The 25,174-nt window shown below is 39.6% G+C and overlaps 2 protein-coding genes across 7 annotated transcripts in view; both read right to left on the bottom strand.

The window, feature by feature from the left end:
• The window catches only part of LOC148185919 (uncharacterized), a 101,493-nt gene extending 89,396 nt beyond the window's left edge, over nt 1-12,097 (bottom strand). For all 3 annotated transcript variants that reach the window (XR_015775538.1, XR_015775539.1, XM_088072739.1), the window contains exons 1-2: nt 11,958-12,097; nt 11,667-11,759 (exon numbers count right to left, since the gene is read on the bottom strand). Coding sequence is in view for 1 of the 3 variants with exons in the window: in XM_088072739.1 (XP_087928865.1) it covers nt 11,667-11,747 (81 nt within the window). In the remaining 2 variants the exon portion in view is untranslated. The remainder of the gene's footprint in view (nt 1-11,666; nt 11,760-11,957) is intronic.
• Nucleotides 12,098-15,884: 3,787 nt separating this feature from the next.
• Nucleotides 15,885-24,502, bottom strand: phlda1 (pleckstrin homology-like domain, family A, member 1). 4 transcript variants are annotated; one of them, XR_006107072.2, is made up of 2 exons: nt 24,259-24,502; nt 15,885-19,738 (listed from the first exon to the last, which is right to left on the bottom strand). XR_006107072.2 is itself a non-coding variant. In XM_042511733.2 (2 exons), exon 1 carries the CDS (start codon nt 22,880-22,882, stop codon nt 22,406-22,408), a length of 477 nt encoding a protein of 158 aa, XP_042367667.1. In that variant the 5' UTR covers nt 22,883-23,110; the 3' UTR covers nt 16,228-19,738; nt 22,367-22,405. The 4 variants fall into 4 exon arrangements, 3 of the variants coding, with proteins under 3 accessions (XP_042367667.1, XP_042367666.1, XP_087928932.1); XM_042511733.2 differs by lacking the exon at nt 24,259-24,502 and adding an exon at nt 22,367-23,110 and having other exon boundaries at nt 16,228-19,738; XM_042511732.2 differs by lacking the exons at nt 15,885-19,738; nt 24,259-24,502 and adding exons at nt 19,746-19,899; nt 22,367-23,123.
• Nucleotides 24,503-25,174: the final 672 nt, after the last annotated feature.

Here is a 25,174-nt window from a genome sequence, read left to right as displayed (position 1 = left end):
GTGGTCACAAGTGGATAACATCTACAACCTTCACAAACACCCCTGTTGATGTACTTTCTATAAACTTCCACCAACCTGGTCCAAACAACAACACATGCATGACAAAAGCAACATGAAGCTCTGAGAAAAATAGGCCTCAACACAGTCCCTCCTCATTCAGCCAGCTCTTGCAACTGCAACTTGTTACAATTTTTGCACCAAAAACTACCAATTACCTCTGACGTCCTGAAAAGAATTATCCAGCACAGAACCACCTTTTTGGACCCATCGTCAGCATCAAGCTGCATTCTTCACAAACACAAAGAGTCTTAGAGTATAAAGAACTTTTGCTTCCTACAGGTGTTTTCAGGGAAGACTTGCCCACAGGCTATGTTCGGTTTCAACCAGTTTTAACTCTGAGGGCTGAGAAAAAAGGCTCTCCACACTGATCTGAGCTCTTACAACAGGAATTGACTAATCTGTTATCAGTGGCTATCAGCCTTATAGATATTGGTTAGAAGGGGCCTAATACACCTACTAGAAGGTTCAGATGGCAGTTAGCCATCTAAATGGCCGTGTTTATTGTTAGGCGGCAACTTCTAGTGATGGGAGGAAGTCAGGTGAAGAAATATTAATATACAAGCAAGAAGGTCGAAGTAGAAGCGAGAAGGTCAAAGTAAGAAATGACGGTCAAACAAGCACAGGACTTTCACCCACAAGACTGGGGTGTATGTCCAGTATGAAAAGAAAAGTCAGTGTTGCTTTCCTACATTGAAATACGTAAGTTTGTTATGTCTCGTCATATAACAAACATACTTGTTTTAACCCAACAATATTTTCTTTCGAAACCTAGCTGCAGCATCTCCACCTGAACGAAACATATTGTGATGAACAATATAGATACAGATAAAAGCCATCTGAACCTACTACTAGGTGTAGCAGGAACCTCTTAACCCATAATTTATTAAGCTGATAATGCCCTTTCAATCGAGTGATAACACTCAATACGGATGATTGAACAGTGTATAGATACTACGTTGTTCAGCCTGTTCTCACCTGCCAGGAATCTAACACTAGCTAGCCAGCTGTCTGCAGATATCACAAGAAATGTCAAGAAACACAAAGAGCAGAAGAAGATGAATTTTGTGGTTTGTCATGCTAAAACTGATCATTAAAATGTATGTGCCAACAAAAGCTGAAAGTCCATAGCTGTATGAGATAACCTATATTTTTTGAGAACACACAACTATGTGATGATGACATCCGGCTATCAATTTTCAAATAATATAACAAGTGATCACAAAATAGCAGGACAAATTTTCACAAGTTTAGGCTCAGTTTTTGGGAAAAAAAAACCTAATTCAGTCATTCTGGACTTAAATAACAACAGACACAAAAACAGATCCTGGAAGGACTGCTACAAAACGAGGGGATCCCTCACATTCAGAAACTAATAAAAAAGAGCCGGAAACATAAAGCTAATCATTGATCTTACACAGAATTCCTATTTAAGTGCCATGTCAACAATAAAAAAGAATCAATCGAAAAAGCAACACTAACCCAACTTGATGCCCAGTTGAGACTTTGAATGTGTATACGTGGAAAAAAATCTATTTACAGTCAAGACAAGCATTTGTCTAGTTATCATAATAATCCCACATTCAGGCACCCACAGACTCTACGCTAGACTGTACTCTTTGAGTCCAGTCGTGGCTGAACAATTTCAACTCATGGACACTTCCTGTCTCCAATTAGGCAATTTTTCACACTGAAGTAAACAGTATCTCGGCGCTCGCTGTGTCCTCTCCTCAGACCCAGCCATTACTCTCAATCCATGCGGCGACACATCCGAGAGTAATTTCAGGAAACCATGACAATGGCCTTGTGCTGGAATAAGGTCCTCTCTGTCTATTGCATTTGAGTGCATCTTGAGCACTGTGTGGGATTTTTATGAAGACGGGACCCCTTCAAGACCTCAATTTCATTTTTTTGGGACATTACCCTATGTTGATTGAATCAGAAATTTGTTCAGTTACTCAGCCGGGATGTTTACTGACACATGGGATTGAACTTGAGTCATCTGACATTTAGAAGCTCTCCTTGAGTTGTTGTTCTACTTTAAAGGGACACTTCACCCAAAATCAAAAATATATATTTCCCTCTTACCTGTGCTGTTTATCAGTCTAGACTGTTTTGGTGTGATGTCTGCCTTCTCTCCTATATAAAGGAAATAGATGGCACTCGCTTTGCGGTGCTCAAAGCACCAAAAAAATACATAATCTAGAGATTAGTTTATAATTTACCAAAAGTGCGAGCACACCACAGTACCATATGTAAACATTAATAGTGTTCTCCTCAGGTGAGCTGTAACATCAGTTAGCTCTGTGGTGCTAGGTGCACTAGCATTACCATTTAGCTATATACTAACTCCTGCAAGCTAGCAATATTGGACTGCTCTACAGTGCTAAGGTTGGTGGGTGTAGTCCTGTGGTAAGAAAATAGTCGCTACATGAAACTGCTCTCAGCGAGGTCTGTGGATTATGTTGAGTATCCGGGTCATGATTCCTGATAAGAGACATTGCTGTTGAGTTTTTCTAATGTATCTTTTTGGTACTTTGAACACAACAAGCCAAGTGTCATTTAGTTCCATTATACTGGAGAGAAGGCAGCAATCTCTACGACTGATATCTCCAACATTCTGCAACTCACAGCAGAACAATCCAGTTTGATAAATAGCAAGTAAGAAAAAATATTTTGGTTTTCTAAGGTGAACTTTCCCTTTAGGAAATGGCGCCAAAGCAAATGCTAAAACCCTTAATGAAGAGAAATCTCGAATCCCTATTAGCATGGATTTAACTCTTTGTCAGCTGGCCCTCAGCCATCACCCTCCTGAATGCAGGGAAAAGGAGGTAGACACATACACTGCACACATTTATGTATTTATTTGTGGCTTTTTCTAGTTGGTGTTTTTCAGTGTGGATAATGTTGTTCTAGATGTTATGTCGTTGGTCGACTATATATTATTGTTACTATGTCTATGTATTTTAGATTGGATTCATTGTTTTGTTTTTTTTATAAATCTTTGGAGATGGCATTACTCTTGTTATTGCAATGTGACTAGCACAAGAGGGTGTTTCTTTTGTGTGGAATTTATTGTGGCTTTGATGTTTTTGCCTGTCATCGATGTGGTGCTGTTGAGCTTGCTGTTCTGTGTTCTTTCTGGTGTCTGTTGTGTCTTTTTATGTGAAGTACTATGCTGCAACACAATAAAGACAATAAAGATTGACTAACTAACTTTCTAGGGAAAAATCTGCATAAAATCTATAGATTTTCAAAAAGAAAAATGAATATGGTTTTCTGCCAAACCTATTCTTGATCACCTCTCTGTTTTTCAGATCAATCTGCCTGCAAAGTGTTTTGCCTTCTCTATTTGCATTGTTTTTAACTGCTGTTTTGGCTCCTGGGAGAAGACAATCCCAGTGTAACACAATGGTGATGCCTCTTGCAAAAGAGGAACTGAGCTTTTTTCAGATAAACAGGGGGAGGTCAGCGATCGGCTGAGACGCAGCTGTCCCCGCTGCTGTCGGCCTATTGGTGACCTTGAGGGAGCGAGGAGGAGGTTGTGTCCGCTCAGCTGCCCGTCTGCTGTTATCACTGGCAGAACTGATATCACCTGTGTGTGTGTGTGTGTGTGTGTGTGTGTGTGTGTGTGTGTGTGTGTGTGTGTAGGCGAGGGGGCGGCTGTACTTGTGTGAGTGTGTGTTTCTCTGTCTACATGCCTGCTTGTACAGACTGAGGACTGAGTGCATTTTCTGTGTATATTTGTATTCAGGGGTATGCAGCTTACACCACCTGCATATCTTAACTGATGGGGGGAAGGGGGTTTACTATGTGTGTGTGTGTGTGTACAATACAAAAACAGCAAAATTGGTTTCCTTGTGAATGAGAGGATATGTGGGTCATATACACATACGTTCCCTGTTTTCCTAACTACTGACAACAAAGGAAGGTTTGGGGGGGTAAAGAAACAACCAAAACAAAAAAAAAGCTGCTTTTAAGATGTCTCTTACACCTGCTGTGCCCACTTAGACTCTCAGAGACTGCATGAAGACCGCATGCAAATCCAAATCCACTTTGCAAATTTAATGAGATGTTTTGTCTGCTCTTATATGGTGCTTAATACATTTTTTTATGCAAGGCATTTTCCAGGTGAGCACTCATACATGCATGCATGCATTTTTTTAATAGCTCTAACTCTGGATATGTGCAGGCTTGTCCCTCAAAGCTGTTTGGACCATCATTTTAATTCATGCAAACATTTTTAAACTCTGCCTACAGAAGCAATATAGTGGATTTTGAAGTTGAAACTTGCTTAATAGTAAGTAAACTACATTGTTGGCATGTCCTACTAGCCATCTTAATAACTAAGCATTACCTTCAAGGCTATAGGCCCACCCCACCAAATCGACATCAGAGAACCAGCGGCGAAAAATATGTCTCAGCCAGTTGCACATGAACACACTGCAAAGACTTCAAACGACGTCCAATTAGCACGTATGTTTTGCAGCTGCATGAGAGGAAATACCTCCATACCAGCAGGTCATCTGTAATCACCATTCAAAAAGGGAAACTGGAGGAACGTCTTGACCCTAGTTAGCCAATTAGGACATAAACAGCACAGTCCATTGTTGAGAAAAATAAGCATATTTACCATTCGCAAGTGACCAACACAAACCATCAGGGAATGATCTCTGCTGAAGAGCTGAATACATCACGAGAAACAATGTAAGTTTATATAACAGATTTGTTTCCATCTCTCTCTCTTCACTTTAGCTCTTTCGTTTCTATTCTCGTGCTCTGAGAACTAAACTACCAATCAGAGTGATTTCTCTCGCCAACAGGCTCTGCCAGGGACAACACCAATTCAACATGCTAAATCAGTGGGAAAAAAAGCTGACTAGAGCCAACAATGGCCAACAGTGTGAGACACATGGCACCAGGACCACAGATATTCACTGACGGCCCAACATTGACCAACGGCTGACCGTCAAGGTTGGTGTGTCTGGGCAGTATCGTTAGCTTACCATGTCATTTCGGCAAAATCATTAAGAAGACTTGCTTTGTGTACCTCTGTCTCAAATCAAAGACCTTTTGTCCCAAAAGTTTATAAAAATTTTAATGGTTAATCAATGATTCTCAACTTATGGTTTGAAAGCAAGATTTGACTCGAGAAAGGGTGCCTGACGGCCCAGCAACCATTTTCTTAATTACATTAAAAATCAACTGATTGACACTGGGATTTTTGCATAAAAAGAATCACAATATAGCTTGTTAGGGGAGGAACAGAGGTGTGGGCTAAGCCCCCAATGTCCTTTGGGGTCCTTAGTCCACTAACATTAGCAACATTGTTTGTTTCACCATCCTCTTCCAAAGCTGTTGTCCAAAAATGTTGTCAAATGTAATGTTACATAGAAAGTTTAGGTGAAAGTAGAAAACTATACACATCTTAGGCCAGCTTGCATCCAAGATACTGAAGTGATTTCACAAAATGTTACAATTCAGGGTTAATCATATAAGTCACAAAGAGGGCACACTGATAAAATGTATTCTGATAAAGCACAGCTTCACTGTGTGTACTGCTCTGTGTGTGTGAGCTTTCAGTCAGGAGTTACCAGAGGCAGCAGAGACCAAGGTGACACTTCTGCTCTTATCACCAAGTTCCCGCTCTAATCACTGAGAGAGGCTGAGCCGAGCCATCTGACCAGCACTGCCTCTGCTGGCTGCTTTGGCAACAGGTGCTGCAGTCTGTGTGTGTGTGTGTGTGTGTGTGTATGTCTGTAGAGAGAGAGAGATCGGGAGGTGGTCTAGGACTGAGGCCAACCAGAACAGAGAGGGTCAAAGAGCAGTGAGATGCAGGAGAGCCAAATCCACAGATTGTCCACAAAAACACCACACACACGCACGCACATACACACAAACACACAAACACACACACACACACACACACACACACACACATAGAGTAAAATGTAGTTTGAGTTACACAAACACAGCCCAGGGCTGCTGTTGAGGCACAAATAGAAGCTCATGTGTAATTTAAGGATCACACTTTTTTAGAGGGCATGTTAAAGCACCAAGCAAGGTTGAAAGAAAGAAACAAAGAACAGAGAACTTTTGGTCAAAATATAAAAACAATGAATGTCATTTAACTCATATGATGATGAATTACGTTATAATAGCAATACTGAATACAAAAGAAGTGAAAGGACAGTTAAAATTCAATGATGGACATGGCAGACATACATATTAACATGCATCTCTAAATGTAATTATTTTTTTGTTACTTCCACTGTTGTTAAAGCTGCATTTGTTTGTTCTTTGGCCCCTTGGGGGCAGTGACACAAGCTGGACACATTACAGTGATCACTTTATAAAGTTGAACTGCAGAGTGTGTAAGTAAGCAACTGCATATTGACATGTTTCGGCAGAAACAGCCCCAGATATGGATTTACTGAAGCAGTGTTTTAAGCCACTTGAACACAACTCCAGTACTCACTATACTTTTAGCTGTTTTTTCGTCTCCATCAACTCCTGAGAAAAATGTATTCCTCTTTAGCAGCTGAATGCTCCACTACCACATCATTTTTGCCTGTCTTTTCAAAAACAAAAAGCACACTTCATGACAGCTGTAAAACTGAACCAAAACAGTAAAGCTGAACACCAAAATAACCAAAACAATCAGCTGAAAGACACTAAAACTAAGACACTAAAACTCCAACTAATAGTTGAGGGAAGGTGTGCTGACTGATACTTCATCACTGTAGACTGATTAACCGAAATCAAGCTCAAAACAACAATGCCATTCAAGTAGACAACTGGCAATAGATTTCATTCGTGAAAATGTGTGAAACTGGCAAACTTGTTTATTGCTGTTGTTATTTTCAACTGTAACTTAAACACTTAAAGATGATTTTTGTCTCTTTGATAAACCAAATCTACCAGCACAGAAGCAGAGCAATATATTGCCTCAGACAGGGACAGCGGCAAGACACATTTTAACTACCTAAAAAAAATCCAACCTAAAAATCAATGCCAACTGAATTTTATATGTTGCATTTTTATGTAAATTGTTATGTGAAAATGTACTTTATTGTATGTTAATTTATTAGTTAGAGTTATTTGTAATGTAAATTGGTATTTTCGTACTGTCAATTTGTGACTCTGGTGTTTGTATATTTTGACAATAAAATAATATATTTCTTTAAAAAAAAAATCATTATCAGAGTACATTTACACTAAATTTGTTGGAAAAGGCAAAGTCAAGCTGTAAAAATGTCATAAATATAGTGTACACTTCAGCTCAGCACTTAGTTTCATCCTGTACCTTATGTTATGGAATGAAACTCAACCTTCTTGACCTTGAATCTTGTAAATGCTTGATGCTGCGCATAATTAAGGGCAATTATACATAACTTTAAGCTTAATGAAATGTAAAAGAGTGAGTTATATATAAAAATGTACACGTCAGACAGGTGTCAGAAATGGGGAAATTATCTATAAAGGCCAAAACTGTTACCAGGCTGTGAACATGTTTATATCTGTTGTAAAGTTGGGCATTTTAACATGGCAGACTATGGGGATTAACTCGCTTTTTCAGTGGTAGTTTGTGTAGTTTTTCGGTACTTCTTTACTGGCTTCATTTTTCAGCCGAAGAGGTTGCCGCTTGGTTCAGAGATACCCTGAGGCTAGTTTTGCTAACATTTCAGGTCTAAAACTAGTTCTGTGAAATTCAACTTGCATGAGACTAGTTAGCTAAGCACAATGACAGGTGGTAATTCAGTAAATCAGTCTACAGGATCTTTGTGTAGGGGACCCTTGAGCTTTAATGTCAGTGTGGAGCATCAATTAGCAAAAGCATCAGGTGTCATTATCATTACTCTCGCCTACTACTTCTCCTTTTTCACAGAGCTCAGTTTACCACAAAACTATGACTCAAACTATGAGACTGTATCTAATACATGTTCATTTCAATCTGAAAACAAGTCACTGTGTCTGTGAATCACAGAGACAGCGAATGATGACCTCGTAGGCCGGGGAGGCTTTGCCTCTAAGACATGTTTGCATAACTGAAACCCCATTCTGCACCCACACTCACACACACGGAGGGGAATGGGCAAAATGACAAGCTGAAATACATCCTCCGAAAGCCAGCTTGCCTCGCTCATCATTCTCAGTTTTGTCTGAGCATTTGGGTCATTTACATAGCAAGTATAAAACACAGTTTATGTACTACGGAGCAGATGGCTGAGGATTCCTGGATTTTTATATCTCTTTACCACGCTGCACAGCCGGCTAATGGCTAATAACATCAAGTATAATGGTTTAATAATGCTGAATGGAGGGAATGAACATCTGAAGTGTGGGGATTTTTCATTTTATGTTGCCCGTAATCCTCTACTCTGGGATAATTTTAAAAAACACTCACTAGCCTCCATACTTTATCAGATCTGCACACAAAGGCACAAACAGGTTGGCTTTGATTCTGACGCACAGTTTGAATAAAGCACCATAAAGCAATCCTACACCTATCTATCTCCCGCCTATACAGTTGGGAGAAAACAAAACAAGCGTGTGTGTGAACAATCTGCTCTCAGTTCTCCATGCTGATGAGCCGCTTTCACCGTCAGACGTAGCCCGCCAAGTCGAGCTGACGCCAGCTGTCCCAGAATAATGGGCCTCTCTTTGTGTACCTGTTATCTCGTCGCCAGCGCTTTGCAATAACGAAGCGATCTGAGGGGCCTGCTCCATCCACATCTCCGAGTGATCGGTGATTACAGATATGACAGGGATGTGGCTTGCTGAGTGTGGCAGCTGAGGCCCTGTAATCTAAGTAATGAACATCCTGAGGATGATTACGGCTTTTATACAGCAATTAACAATACTTGTGTGGCGTCTGAAAAGTTTTTTAGAGCGGCACAAATAAGACCATTAAAGGGATAGTTGGGATTGTTTTTGAAGTGGGGTTGTATGAGGTACTACTCATAGTCAATGAATTACATACAGATGATAGTGTTCAGCACGGCCCCAGTTTGGAGAAGCAAACTAGAGTACTGACACAGAAGCTAAACAATGTGCTGCTATAGATGGGGACCAGCAATAAAACACATTTTAACTTGCTGCTAAAATAAATAGCAGTTAGAGTGTACACCAGACTCCACTGACAAAAACAGTCATTTTAGCTTGATAAACACAGAAGCTGCTGGTCTACAGCCGCTTCAGTCGCTTAGTTAGTGTTATTGTGCTGCTTTAGTAAATCCAAACTAAACCATTTAACCCTTTGAAACTTGAAAAAATTGGCTTGATTTTTTTTTAAATATGGGAAGAAGGCAATTATAAACTTGAGGAGAAATGACCCACTAAATTGCAAGAAATCAGCAAAGAAACTTGCCTGAAAATTAGTAATTAAATAAAAAGACCGTTTTTTTTTAAAGGAAATGACCTAGTGGAGGTGTTTCAAAAAAAGATTTCTGTAAGATAATAACATAATTTTAAATATATAATTATGATAATTATTTTGTTTTCCCCTGGCTTTTTTCCAATTAACATTTTCACAACTTACAACTACTCTTTTTCCATGTTTTTGGAAGAAATTGCACCGATTTATTCAGGGTTCAAAGTTTAAATACTTGTGATTTTTTTTTTTTAAATGCACACATACAGATGCATATTTATACACATACATATATAATGGGGCCCTTATAATTCGCAATACTTAAGTCACAATAAAATATTATTGTGAAGTTCAATGTTGTGATATGCTAAATATACCAACTGCAATATGTTGTGATTCATTATCTACAGCCAATTATATTCCCAAAAAGAAACCTTTGTCATCATCAGTTTTATATGATAGTTTTCAGTCTTTTCACTGCTTCAAATTGTATCTAGTGGACTGAGAAAGTGATTTTATCATTTTGGTAGTACAAGAAAATTACCTAAAAACTAGTTAGTAAATAAGTAAATAAATGTTATAAATAATATAATATATATATAATATAATATATGTATATCTTATATAATAAAATGTAAATAAATAAATAAATAAAAGGAAAAACGAGAAACTTAAAAAAAACAATAATAAAATGATAGGTAATTTTCCTGCTTATAAAATAATAATAGTTCTCTAACATAATTTTCAATGTGTTCATGATAATTATAAATATTTAAATAAATAACTGCTCTTTTCCCTTTTTTCCTTTTTTTAATGTAAAACTTCTGCCAATTCGCTGATTGCCTTTTTCCCATGTTTTTGAAAGAAACTGCACCAATGTTCAACGGTTTCAATTCTGCTTCTCCAAACTGGGGATGTGCCAGCTGACATCTACTGTACATAACACACTGACTGTGAGTAAGTACCCCATACAACCCCACTTCTCTCTTATATACTCTTATATATCTCTCTAACTAACTAAATAACTGGTTTCTACAAGGGAAAGTACGTGGAAAGCGATACATCAGCAGTGTTGTGTGAGTGCACCTTTGACCATCCGGTTGCTTGGCTGATATCAGATGTATAAAAGAATATAATGATTAATAAATAAATGTCATACAAGTGTTGGAACATGCTAACACAATGTGTTCCAGCCAGTATGTTTTATAGCGCATGCTGCTGTTTTATTATATGATCAGTTTGCTGGGATCACATGTTGCATGTTGCTGTGTGTGTCTAATGAATGAAGCTTATACCTTAGCACACCACATGCTTCATGCATGATGTAAACACATTAGAAGATAAAAGGCACCATATGTCGACATTACTCTTGTCAATTCAGCATCAACATCATCATAAAGAGAAAGTGCATTTGCGTATTAATTTAACATTTTGGATTTTACGTCTCAGCTCGCTACCAGCCACCATTGGTTAGCTGCACTATTCTACTAGCTGGAGAGTGTGGGAGTAAGGTAAACAATTTTTTAAAAAAGTAAAACTAAACATCCTGTAAGATCCCGGGGATAATGAACAGTGTATAAAGATGTCATGGGTATTTCCAGGATATCACAGGATGTAACTACAATATTTCATTACAAATTTTCTGCAAAAATGACACAGTGATATAGACAGACATATATATATATAGATATATAGATAGATAGATAGACAGATAATAGATAGATAGATAGATAGATAGATAGATAGATAGAGTAGCTGGCTCCACAGTCAAAATTGTAACATTAAAATTCTGTCAAATGCAAACAGAATCATATAATACCCTATAATAATCTAAGGAGCTCATGTTATGTTCATAGAAATCATATTTCTGTGGTTATGACGCTGTAAAAAGGCACGTTGCATAATGTGCATAATGAGCATGTTTTACTTGTGATGTTCAAAGATGCTTTTGCTTTCTGTAAAAGCACTTTTTAAACCTGTGTTTTTAAAAGTGCTATGTAAATAAAGTGATTATTATTATCATTATTATTAAGTATATGTTGTTGAAAATACTTTTGAAAGTTTAACTTAAGTAACATTTTGAATCCAGTGCTTTTTCATGCAGTTATTTTGAGACTGTGATATTTCTACTTTTACTTAAGACAAAAACAGAGTAATTCCTCCATCGCTGGTAAAAACATCATGACCAGAATCTCAGTTCCTATCAGCTGACGTGATTTGACAGAGTGCTGCTCACCTCCGTCTCCAGTCGGGAGTCTGGCTGGCTCATTAGTGGAGGGTGATGGGGGAGACAGGTCTGCTGAGGATTAAGCTGCATCTGAATTTCGGCCTGGTACCCGGCAGGGACAGGGACAACTGAGTTAGTACGAAGAACTCGCTTAACGTTTGCGTGTATTGCTTATATGGTGGTTAAAAAAGGAGCAAAATGTATTTTCTCTTAAGCTAGGCGTATATTAGAGAGGCTAACGTAGCCCATTTTATTACAAACTACACAAGTTAATTCACTGCACTCACAGACTTAACCCACCTTTATTTCGGAAGAATTGGTGACATACTGTCACTGACTCTTTTCTATGTCCTGTTTCTTTCCGTTTTTTGGTTCCTAAACGTTTGTTTTTTAAGCTAACACACGACGCTCCCCTCCACCGACACTCCTCTACTGCTAGCTAGTATCGTTAGTGCCAGGTGTGGAAGCAGGACCGAACCATTTCATGTAAACACGGGGGAGAGGGGGTAATGTTTACTTTTTTTTTTGCCAAAAAATACAATTACGTAAAAGAAACAGTTACTATCAATCACCATACTCTAGCACACAACAATAAAGTCTTTTTTAAAAATCTTTTAATTTCATTTCTAATATTTTTAGGACCCTTGGAATCGCCCAAACTTTTTTCCCTATAAGTGACGTCACAGGAGCTAAATATGTTTGCGTTTGTGAGAAGGTCAAGATGGAAAAAAAAGTCTGACTTAAAGGAATAGCTAGTTCAGATTTTTTGAAGTTGGGTTGTAGGGGGTCCTTATCCATAGATGGTGCATTACATACAGTAAGATGCCTTTATAAGTAATTATATATATATTATAAGTTATTATACAAAAATTGTTTTGAGCCACTTGAAAAAAAAAGTCCCACCCAAAAAAATCTATTTTAGTGTAAGTGTACGCTAAATTTAGAATATTTTCACTACGTTTCATGTCAGTAGTGATTCCCAGTCAAAACAGGCTGTCTGACTGTAGGGTAAGGTGGTTAAAATACTCTCAATATAGCGTAGACATAAACTGATATAGAATTTTTTTTTTAGTGTGACTTTCTTAGGTGGCTAAAATTAATTTTGTTGCTGACGCCCATCCACAGCAGTATATTGCTAAGCGTTCGTGCCGAATTTGAGCCTGCTTCTCCAAATAGGGGCATGCTGACTGACATTTACTGTATGTAATACGTTGACTTTGGATAAGCATCTCATACAAGCCCAATTTTTAAAAAATCCAAACTATCCTTTTAATGTCGGCCTACGGAGCATTAAAACCAAAAATATACTCCTAGACAGAATTTATCTTTATATCACAGTAATCTTACCAACAGGTGTTTAAGATAAAAAGCCTGCTCTCACCTTTCAGTAACATTCAGTTTATGGACCAATAACCCTCCGAGGCACTCTTATGCTGCAGAGCTCATAATGTCATCCAGCCCTCATCAGATAAAATGGATCCTGGGAAGGTTATTGATTACTCTGAATATCCTGGGATTTAGAAACATGTGAATGCGGCACTATAAAATCAACGAGGCATGACAACTTTCATGCACCGTCTGACAGGCCGCGCTGTGGCGTACATACAAATGGTGTGTTTATGGGCTGGCTTTTTCACTCTTCACAGACACAAAGACACAGGACATTTCAGCAATGTGTGTAGCATGAGAGTTGCTCTCTGGTCTGGATGTTTCAAATACAGAGAAAAAATCAAAGATGCTGTGAAATAGAGGCCTTGTGTGAAGTCAGAGACAAGATGCCACAGGGAAGGGGAAAATATGGAGTTCATGCAGCCCACTGTGTGTTTATGTCTAGAGAAGACGAGGACACACAGGCTCAGAGAGGGAGGCTTGTCTGTCAACATAACTTCATCATGACGGTCTGTTGTTGCCCAGAGTGGCCACAGTTACCAGATGACGCAAGCAGACCAATGCCTGCAACAGAAAGCTATGCTGCTATGAAGGCTTGTTCCTCCAGCGGACCAAAACATCAACTCAGACTTAGTGAATTTTTGAGGGGTTTAGTTTTGTTTTGTGATATACAGTATGTATGTAATAAGCCACAAACGCAAAAGAGATCTGCAGCTTTTAATGTAATAATCACACAAACGTTATACATTTCCACAAACACAATAGCAGTTGCCTACCACAAACGTAACACAGAATTTCAGGATTTGTGTTGTATGTTTGTAGGAAGGTGAAAATCTTCCACTTTCAAAATTGTAATAACTTCCCAGGGTAAAAGTTATTTCCTTTGCAGGAAATTATGTATTACCTTCGTAGTAGGCAACTGCTACTATGTTTGTGGGAAATGTATTACATTTGTGGAATTATTACATTAAAAGCTGCAGATTTCTATCATAATATACATCATTAAAAAACACATAAGTGAACTACACATCATACTGCTGCTAGAAATACAAGAGTACCAAATGTGTATTAATCCACCGCTAAAAATAGTTCCCAACAAATGCTCTATTTCCTTCAGAATGTGTCCCATTTGGTTAAAACTACATTGCCCAGCTGTTTTTAGTTATCACTGAGTGCAGCAGACATATCAGGGAAGTTCAAACTATTTGCGAGATGGACTAACACATTGTTAATTTGAGTCTTTTCATGGTATTCATTGACAACAGAAAAAAAAATTAATATTGCCAGCTTTATTCTTTTAGAAATAAGACTTATGAGGGTACTGGCATAATAAATATTTAAAATTCAAAAGCAGTGTGCACATTTCTTCTTTACTACAATACAGTCTTTCAAAGGAATCATATCACTAACACTCCAACTTGTTCTTCGTGAGTCAACAGGTCAAATTGGGACCATCTACACATGCACCTGCTGTCACAAGTCCCTCCGCCTTCCTCCTGATCAAAGAGAGATGGAAATGGTGAGGAATAATTTGGCAGTCAACTTACATGCCAAGACAGAGCTACGGAGGCGTCTTATGTAAAGTTTGACGAACAGCTGCTGCTGGAGTTCAAAGAGCGTCACCGCCACGTTAGAGGGTCGTCAACAACAAGACTCGTGTCCTCACGTATCTTCTTTATATTATATAGGTTCATGTGAACACCATACAGATTTTTTCTTTATGCTGAAGACTAAGAGAACATTTTGTAACAAGTTATTTCACTTGTCCATTATGTCAGAAAGTTTCCCAAAAATAATGCTCTTTGTTGGTAGTTAAATGTATGGATACCCAGTGGGCCTATACAGGTACAGACACAGGTTTCCAAAGTGTAAAAGTATCACTCAAATAAATGCGTGCTGACCAGAAAGAGATTGAAAAAGATATATAAGACAACAAATAGATGCACAGGAACCACAAAGAGGCACAAAACCACCACAAAATGACTCAAAACAGCCACAAGGAGACATCAGATACCTACACAACTGGGTAAAGCAATCACAGAGACACAACATGACCGCAAAGAGACACAAAAAGAAAAAAAAACACAAAGAGACCCAGAATAACAGTGAAAGAGAGCAGAGTAACCATACAGTCACAAAAACAACCACAAAGAGACATAAAACAACTACAAAGAGGCAAAAAACAACCAGCAAGAGACACACAACAACAACAAAAAAGAAGAACAACAACAACCACAAAGGGGCACAGAACCAAAGAAATAAACCAAGTAACTACAAATAATGGCAAAGCAACCACCGGGACACAGCATGACCATAACTACATGCAAAATAACTACAAAAAATGAGCAAAACAACCACCAAGAGGTAACACAAAACAATAAAGACACACAAAATTACTATAAACATGGGCAAAACAACCACAGACACATAATAACCTCAAAGAGACAGAAAATAACTACAAAAATTGTCTAAACAACCACAAAGACTCAAAAATGACTATAAAGAGACACAAAATGACTACAAACCCTTTAAGACGTCAGTATAATGCCCTTGTGTAATATTTGTAATTGGCACTTATGGTCACAGTTCAGCATAAGTTACATAGTCTGGCTTTAATATTTCTCGCCTGTGATTTTGGTGATCAACGACATCAGCTGTCACTCTAGATAAGAGCGTCTGCTGAATGTCTGAAGTGCAAATGCACTTATGCTTCCACCAGTGTGACCTTTTTTCCATCTGTATGCAGTATACAAAAAGAGGAAAAGCATTCAAGGACTGGGGTAGCAGGTGACTCTGAGGTCCAGACTTCAATATTTTGAGTGATGAGCTGCTTCCATACACAGCGATGTTCCTGTCTGGCAGGGGTGTCAGAAAGGATGCCGTCATGTGCACCGCGTTTAATTGAATTAGCTCAGCTTTAGACAGGAGAGTAGTCGGAGCCACGTGTGCTTTTGACATTACGCGCTGGCAGTTTATCTGAGCGGCAGCAACTGGCAGTGAAACCCAATTCTCTACACGGCTTCTACTTTTAGACCAGGAAACAGGGGGTGAAAGGTTCAGCGGTTGTAAAGCATGAAAGGCTGGAGACCGACAGAGCAGCGGCTAGTTAAACAGGTCATTTAAATGACCCCGCCGAGACCACAGGGCCCTGACACGTATCTGTTTTGCAGAGAAAAATAAAGAAACCACACAAGACGTTTCGTTTTTTTAAATGTTTTTTTAATGGAATGTATCTTTTCGAGGTATGAAAATAGATCTCACGTTGGAATAAGAAATCAGACAGTGGCTACAAAGGGCACAGCTATAACTGTGTGTGTGATGATGGCAACGGGAAGGCATGTCAGCAGAGAAGCATCACACCAGTCACATTAGATAAAGGGCACAGCTATTACCCGGCGTGGGAGATGACAACGACACGGAGGCATGTGTTGACTTGGCTTCGACACACTGGCAAAGAGGGGGAAAGCACTGGAAAACACTTTCAGAAAAACAGGAAACAACATGAGCCATAGTGAAATAACATCGCTCCATCATCATGAGAAAAACAACAGAGGGCGTTACTAAATGTATCGCCATCTTTAGTTTCACAGCAATCACATTATTCAATGCTTGTTTTTCATTTCATTTTATAAAAGCTGCAAATTAGGGACTGTTAAGTATTTATGAGAACGCAATTTGGGGGAGCATGTCAAAAATATTTAATCACTAGGGAGGGTGTCTTGTGGTTTTTTCATTTTGTCTAAGGGAAGGGATGTACAACCTGAAATCACTGTATTTTGTATTTTATTTAAGATACCCTCTGAACCCAAATCCCGGTATCAGGTGCAAGAGGGTTTTTTTTGTGTGTTTGTTTGATTTGTTTAAGAATTAACAACATTACACTATTAATATCACAGCCAGAAACTGTAAAGACAAACTGTAAGATTTTCGAATTTTGACAATCCTTGAACACATCATGCACAATGTACTCTTAAGTCTTAAAAATCACATCTTACTTAAAAATTTTGCCAAAAAACAGCCAAAACATTAGTACTAAGCAGACACTGGAAAAAACAAAACAACTCCAGGATTTTGTTTACAAGTTTTAACTTCCAAATGTATGATTTTAAAATCCACTAACTTCCGCCATGCACTGATTTTGCCACTGTTGTGCACAGTTTTTCACTCCCGTGTCTGCTTGGTGCCTTCATGGATACCTACATATGATGTGATTATGAAAACAAAAGGTTATTTGTGGTGAAGGGAAGGTCGTGCATTCCCCCCAGTCACTCAGGGATGCTCAAGGAAATATATTCTCATGATAAAAATAATAATAATATTTAAAAAAAGTCACACCAGAGCCATCCCCTCTTCTGATAAATAAAGAACAGTCCCTTAGAAATGTTTTTATGACAAATTTCTCAGAGGCAGAGCTGCTGCAGAGACCTAAACAATCTAACTGGTTGTGATAAATGTTTGCTTTGAAACAACTCAAGGCAAAATAGAAAAATTGGCAATGTTTCACAGCATTTGTGATACTGGAAATTCAGCAATTGGCTAAGTGGCTGCAAACATGGTTATTTTGTCGACAAAAGTTTTCAACCCCTGTCCCAATATTGTAGGAAAATACAAACTATTGGAGAGGAATCCTTCTCATGACGGTAGAGAGAGTCATACAACACAAACCCCATGGAACAGCCTCTTAGCTGTGAGGTCACAAGACTGGACCAGAAACACAGAGACGTCTTTCAAGCCATGAATACATTGCTAAAATGACCCTTTTGGCACATTTTGAGCCTTTGGGTCCAATTAACTTATACACAGGAGGAGCTGTGATGTAGCCAAGTTAATTATTCTTGTGCCATTCACGTGTGCAGGGGGTCAGGCGGAAGACACTCAGCTATAATGTGCTGTGTTTTCCCAGAAACTAGAGAAACATGCCATATGCCCCGCAGTGATTGACCCTTTTAAAATGAATGAGGTGTAATCCTTCAGCTGGCAAGCTAAATGCAAATATGTTAGCCTACTGGAAACATGCTAGTACTAGTCAATCATAAAAGGTCTCTTTTGTTACTAACAACAGCTTGTTAACTTAAAATAAGCAGTAAGTTAGTTGGTTAGCACAGCAGCTAACTGTCACTAATCAACCCAGTTAGCACAGAACCTAATTTAGGCTATGCAAGCTAGAAATTAGAAAAGTAGCTAACATAGGGGAAGCAAACTGATTTAGACAGTAGAACATAGCCTAAAGAGAGCAAACCAGATAGCAGAGTAGTTAACAACAGTGAGCAAGCTAGTTAGCACAATAACTTAGTCTTAACTTACTAGTTATCACAGTAGCTAACTTAAAGTAAGCAAGCTAGTTAGCGCAGTAAGCGCCCCTGTCTGCGACACTGGAAGTCATGTACACGAAGTTGTGAACTTGCTCTAGCTCTCCAAAAATGTCCTATGAGGACCTTATGAGGTCATGCATAACACAACAGTGGAGCTATTAATATAAACTCATGAACATGGGATACACAACTCCATCTGAACGCAGCGTTGCGCTAAGCAAGCTAGTTAGCGCAGTGGCTAACTTACTCCAAGCAAGCTAAATATGGCTAGCAGAACTTAACAGAAGCTAATGGGCAATAATTTGACACCGTTCATTAACAAGACCAATTTGTTCCATGGACTCTTAGGCTGTGCCCAAGCTTAGCATCTTTTGCAGAGCAGTTATACACTGACACAGCAGGGCTAAATAAAATGCACACAGCTTCGATGATTAATAGAGGAAGTAGCTCTGAATGTCTTCAAATTTTAAAATGTCAAACTACTCCACCTTTTTGTTTTTGATGATCAGTTTGAAGTAGTATTGCCACCTTTTTGTTGTCAGACTACACATATCAATTCAGATGCCACTTCATCCCCATCCACTACGATTTAATGCAATTAATTAAACTATCTTTAGAGCAGACAATATAATAAAAACTCAGCTGTGCATGTTACGTCCTCACGGTATAACTCTTCTCTGTAGCCACTGAAAACAAACGCAGGGTATTAAGCTGGTACCTTACTCAGACTTAAGACTCACAAGAAAGCAAGAGATAGCTTTGTTAGCTATGATTAATGTATACAATGAAAATACAACTGTGGCTATAAATAAATCAAGCAGTCAAACAAATTAGTCATGCAGGTATCTCATCATATATCTATAGTATTTGAGTATAGTATATTCTGAGCTGGAACACTGCACAAAAGAGAAATGCACTGAAATGATTCTTTGGTTCAGTTGAAAAATGAAAACATGGATGATGACAAATTGTACCGGGAATGAAGTGATCAGACTAACCTACAGCAGCTGTCCTAAGATAACTAGTATTCCCAGTGGACTTTATGTGTAACATGTGGACTGGGAACCACAGAGTGAGTATTTCCTGTTCCACTCTAGCAACAAACACACTGAACATTCATCAACAACATAACTTTTTTTTATAGAAAATATATATACACATCTAATAAATAAGGGATAAACCCAATGCACGGTAGTTGTTTTCTCACATGCTTTTTGTCCATCAGTCTTTTGTGAAATAAGTCTCTGTATTGAAAAGGGGACGCTGGTCTGTGGACGCCATCACACGGAAGAGGGGTTCTCCTGGAGACGGTGTGGTGAAGCGGCAGGGGGAGATGCAGCCCGCGTCAATATTCATCCTCCAGCTGAGTGTCCAATTAACCTGCGGATGCAATCAATTAGACAGACTGCAGACTGATGGTGCCTGACACAGGAGGCGAATCTAAAGTCGCTTGATAACGGGACCTCGGGCTGCTCATTTCATTCCAACAGTCTGGATCAAACCATTGACGCCAACTCATACTGACACTGTGGATTTATTCCCTACATAAAAGAAACAACCAGAGAGTGAGGATTACTGCTCAGCAGGGCCATAGCAAACATTTTAGAAATACTGAGGTCATTAATTAAATCCTCTACCCCCACACAACTATTTATCAGATAATTTTGGTCAGACAAAAATCAATCATGTTAAAAAGCCCTCTCTAAATTGCCAATAACACCGTTTTAGTGAAGAAATACTGAATCCTTCATTTATTAATGTCAATTGTTCTGTTGGCCTAAAAATAATTTGAAAAATTATGTTTCCCACAGAACTAGAGTATATGTGTGGCAGTAGGGGGGCAATGCCAGCAAACTCTTTTTTGTGTATTTTTTGTTTTCCTTTTCAATATGTATGTGATCCTTTGTATCATTCTGTGTCACCTCTGTAAATTTGGAAGTTTCTGCAGGTCCATGAACACAAGCAGAACTCTCTGAGTTCATGAGTTTGTGACTCGCAGGGTGGATAATTGATCTGTCTATGAGTTCAGATCAATGGATGAGAGAAGCAGCTGATTTGAGTGAATGCAAACTTTTAAACCCAACAGAATTAACGGTTACTTTACACTTTCACTACGTCTGACATTCTGTTGCCCCGTCTGTGCACAGAGTATGCTCTGTGTTCCGAGAGTGTAATGCAATGAACAAGCAAATGGTATATATATTGTAATAGCACACCTAAAGTAAAGTCCACCTCAAAAACACAAAGTCAATTTGTGGCGGCAGATGTTTTATTCGTGGCGAGCTGCCACAAATAAGCTAATGTGTGGGAAACCCTGATATACTAAGTCTCCAAATACTTGAATCAGCCTAAGGAAACACATTATGTGCCATTAATTAAAAACAAAGCCAAATATTAACTCTACCAACATTGCTAAATTCCCCAAAGTCTTATAGGCCCAGAGAGTGGTGGCTCACATAAGACACTGCTACGACCCTGCTGCTCACTAACACTACAGTGAACTCCGCTGGCACATAACGTCAATATGACGTCAGAAAGCTCTTGGACTCTTAAGTTGGACAGACACCAAATTTTGATTGGAATAAAAATCCATTTGACAATATTTGAAATGTCTAAAGAATTTTACGTTGTGTGGTCGTTAACATTATGGCGCTTTGCAGACCTTGAGTTTTGTTCTTTATACTTTATGACTAAATGTCATTATTCTGTGTTGATGTTAGCACCAGACATTTAGAAGACACTGAATTTTGGTTATGTAAGAACACAACTTAAAATTAACAAAATATCAGTATGCTATGTCATATTGGCATTGGCATTAAATATTTTCCTATAATTACATTTTGGTCCCACGACATCACAGGCGAAATTCAACCAAATGTCAATGTTGCATGGCGTTGGTGGCCAGCTGGAAAATGAAACCCTGATCTTGAGGACAAATACTCAAATATTTACCACAGCTACTTTAAGTCTTAAAGATTTTTTACCCATCTAAAGAAAAATCCTTGGAAATTTGTGCTTCTTACAAAAAAAACTGCACCAATCCTTTTCCTAACAGTGTTAGGAGTCTCATGTTACAACGTCTCCCTTCAGATCACAGCCTGTGCAGGACCAGTTTCCACGTTTGGTGACTTATGCCTGTAATTTATCAGAATGACAGAATGTGACTGCATTATTTCCGGATGTTCGCGCCATTGATATTTTACCCCACTGTGACAGCAAGTGTAGCTTACCACAGACTTCCATTTGTGTTCCGAACGGGAACAAAGCAGCACATTTCACTGATTATCAAAGTTTGAGTGAGATGAGCTGCTGTGCTGAGCAGTTTGACTCTACAGCTCTGTAGGCTCTGATGTGGGACATATTGCTGGCTGCGCTACAGTTCATGTTAGTGTCAGAGTAAATTTGTAAGCCAGTGTATGCGCATACAGTGAAAAACATCTTGGATTCACGTGATGGATTTTTGCGCGCAACCTGTGCGTCTTTGTGCATAATTTAATGTCTCTGACGCATAATTTACTAGTTTTCAAATGTTCAACTTCAACACTGTGAACTTAAACGTGTCCCCTGTAAATTTTATTTTCAATGAACTTCATAAACAAATATTATTTTTTTTCAATGTTAATGTAAAAAATAACCCGACGTGCGAAATTTACATCTATTGATCTCCGCGCGTAAAGCCATATGTTATGGATAAGGAGAAACTCTCCTTGTATTAAATATTAGACCTGCCTGTGAATGGGTATCCAGCACATTTTCACTTCCAAACTTTTCGTTACGCCAAAGTAAATCCACATTCTGTAGGATTTGGTCCCCTTCTGGCAGAATGATCGATTAGGGTTAGATCTGTGAAGTAGGACACAGGAACCTGTGATGCAAACAGGCGTCCTCTTTCATAGCACAAATATCCAGGGAATAACACAAACACGGGGTCCTTAATATGGGAGGGGATCCCCAGGTGGTCCCCAGACCTGGGGAGCCCCCCTGCATCAATCTCTGTGGATGTCTTACCGCTGATGGTGCACCATTGTCCGCGGGACTCGCCGCAGGTCACGCAACATTTGGCGAGCTGCGGATCGTCTTCTGCCCGGGCATCTGCACGACGAGCAGCTGCTGCTTCTGCCGGGTGGACTTGACGGCCAGGATCGCCTGCCGGTTCTTGTACTGGACCATCTGCAAGGTGATCTCCGCGTTCCAGCCCTCGTCCTGTGGGCACCTGAAGTCGATCTCCTTACCCTCCGTCATAACCACCGTGAAGTACACGTACTTGCCCTTCCGCTCCACGCAGTCCACCGTCTTCATGTTGGCGAAGTGCAGCTCCTTGACTTTGCCCGAGTCCCCTCCGCCTCCTCCTCCGCCGCCGTGGTGCGGCTGGTGGTGCTGCGGCTGGTCGTGCTGTTTGGGCGGCAGCAGCAGCACGCCGTCCTCGGTCAGGACGCAGTGCTTCTTCTTCCAGAGCTGCAGCAGCCCGTCGCTCCGCTTCTCCAGCAGACCCTCCTTGAACACCTTCCTCCCGTTTTCCAGCATCTTCACCTTGACGCTCCCACCTTCCTGGCTGCTGTAGTGGACGCACGGATGGACAGATGGACGGCTGTCTATCCAGGAGCAGGCGGAGGCATGAGACGCTGCTATGACTGCGGAGCCAGCGGGTAGTGAGGAGGCTGCTTGCCTGTCTGGCTGTCTGGCTGCTGGTCACAGTGTGTGAGGGGGGTTTGGGGGCGGGAGGGGTCTGCCGGAGAGGTGCACCGCCCCCCTCAGTGGCACCCAGCCTCCTGAGACACCGACAACAACAGCCTGCTCATAAGAGCGATCATTTGCGCTTTACTTTGAAAGCCACTTCATTATTTTGAAAATTTCTATTTTAGAGGCAAACAGATATTTTTGTGACAAGATTATTAGGCGTCAATACACAAAACAGCAGCGCAGGGGTCTTCAATGTTTTCAGGACAAGGACGCCTAAGGGACTGTTCGTTATTTATAATAAGGGAGGGGGAGTTATGTTTTTTTGATTTGGCTAAGAGCAGTGGCAATTCTAGAGTCTGTAGGGGCCCTTGGCAAAAATTCACAAGGGGCTCCTCCAACCAGCCTTCTTCACCATTGAATTATTAATAATCTGACACACACACACACACACAAAAGTGTTAACAATGGCCAAAAAGCCTGTTCACACTACACCCACCAGAGCCTCTGACAGTCCTAACAAACCCGACCGGACTGTGGGTCTGGTGCATACCCAGATAAAGACTACCCATGGCTGGTTAGGCTTTTCCATTTAACAGCATAGGCCTAATAAAAAATATGCAACTTTAAGTATCGAAAAATCACCACAGATATGGAAAATACAATAAAATAATAACACATCACTGTCCATAGCAAAATAACATACACCAATACACTTTAATTATTTAGAATAGCTTTACGCTTGTCCAAATTTCATCCAAATTTCATAGCATTCATAGCTTGGCAGTTAGCTCTGTCGGACACAGCTTTCATCAGTTAGCTAACATTATGGAGAAAGCTGGTGTCTAAGCTAACTGTGTCACCCACTCAAAATCACTCCATAACTGGTGTCCTTATAAAACCACAGCTAAAACATTACTCTGGAAATGGAAAAGACCGCGCTTATTCAGGTAACGTTGCCCAAGAAGACCAAGTTGACTGGTTATGAAGTGTTAAAACTGTTAACTAATAACGTTAGCTTATTCACGTTCTTTCAGCCTGCTAGCAAAGCCACCGGTGTCCCGACTCCGCCAGCGCCAGCAGAGCTGCACACAGCAGGTGGCTGTGCTAGCTGAGTTACCAAGCTAATGCTAAACATGGAAGAACAAACGCCATAATGTGCTGCTGCTACCTGCATTTATGTTATTCAACATTATTTAGCCATAATTATCTGCTCCACTTACTGTTGTCTTGCTTCGTGTTCCTCTTCCTCTTTTTTTCCTCATTCTTTTTTTTCACTTCCCGATGGATAGCTACTCTTCATTTTCTTTCAGTGACTTTCACTGACAAACTGAAGTTTTCACATGAATCGCAACTGGAGTGACTGCTGTCAGATGGGGCCCCCTTCGGGAGGATTTCTACTGTCATTGCAAACTTTGCTTCTTTTGAGCAACCGCTGTTGTTAAAATTTGTCAGCCCTCGGGGGCCCCCTACTGGCCGGAAGCCCAAAACAGTTGCCTGGCTTCCCATATATATATATATATATAATTTTATTTTTTGTTATTATTATTTTGGCCACCTCCTGCATTTATATCCAGCTTCATTTGTTCTATCTTTGTGTGAGAAATACTGTATCACTGTTACAGCATTAAGTCTAACAGCTGTCTCAGTGTCAATGTGGCATCTGATGGGTCAATATTCCCAGTGGAGGCCAGTCAGTGTCAAACACTGTGCAATCTCACAGCACTGGCGCCCTCTGCTGGCATGAGTTAGTGGATGAAAATACTTGCTCAAAATGCCAGTCCAAGGACCAGCAGCTTGTGATAGCTGTTTTTATGTCAATATTCTGGAGGAATGGGCGTTTACAATTTTAATATATAAAAAAAATAAAGGGATGTGTGTGATTAGAAAACAATTCTTTTGCCCTTAGGACCACTTTACAATTACACATCCTGGTATCTCTCTGTGCACAAAATGCACTTCTCAAAATGAACATTTAAAAAATATTATGCATTATCTTCTACTTTCGTTGCATTACATTTTTAACCATCAGTCCAAATCATAAATATCAAATTTTCAGACTCTTTTATATGCCAGGTGTTGTGATGCCACTATGATTTAGATGAAAATAGCACAAAAGAATAAATTGTTTTCAATATA

The sequence above is a fragment of the Plectropomus leopardus genome, chromosome 22 (genome assembly GCF_026936395.1).
Source record: "Plectropomus leopardus strain MGB_pleo_1.0 chromosome 22, ASM2693639v1, whole genome shotgun sequence".
NCBI classification, from domain to species: Eukaryota; Metazoa; Chordata; class Actinopteri; order Perciformes; family Serranidae; genus Plectropomus; species Plectropomus leopardus.
The sequence above is the reverse complement of the archived record's forward strand: the minus strand, read 5'-3'. Positions and strand labels throughout refer to the sequence as shown.

What these genes read in the sequence shown, in the direction of transcription:
- phlda1 (XM_042511732.2), bottom strand. Translation starts at nt 22,882, where the DNA reads ATGCTGGAAAACGGGAGGAAGGTGTTCAAGGAGGGTCTGCTGGAGAAG.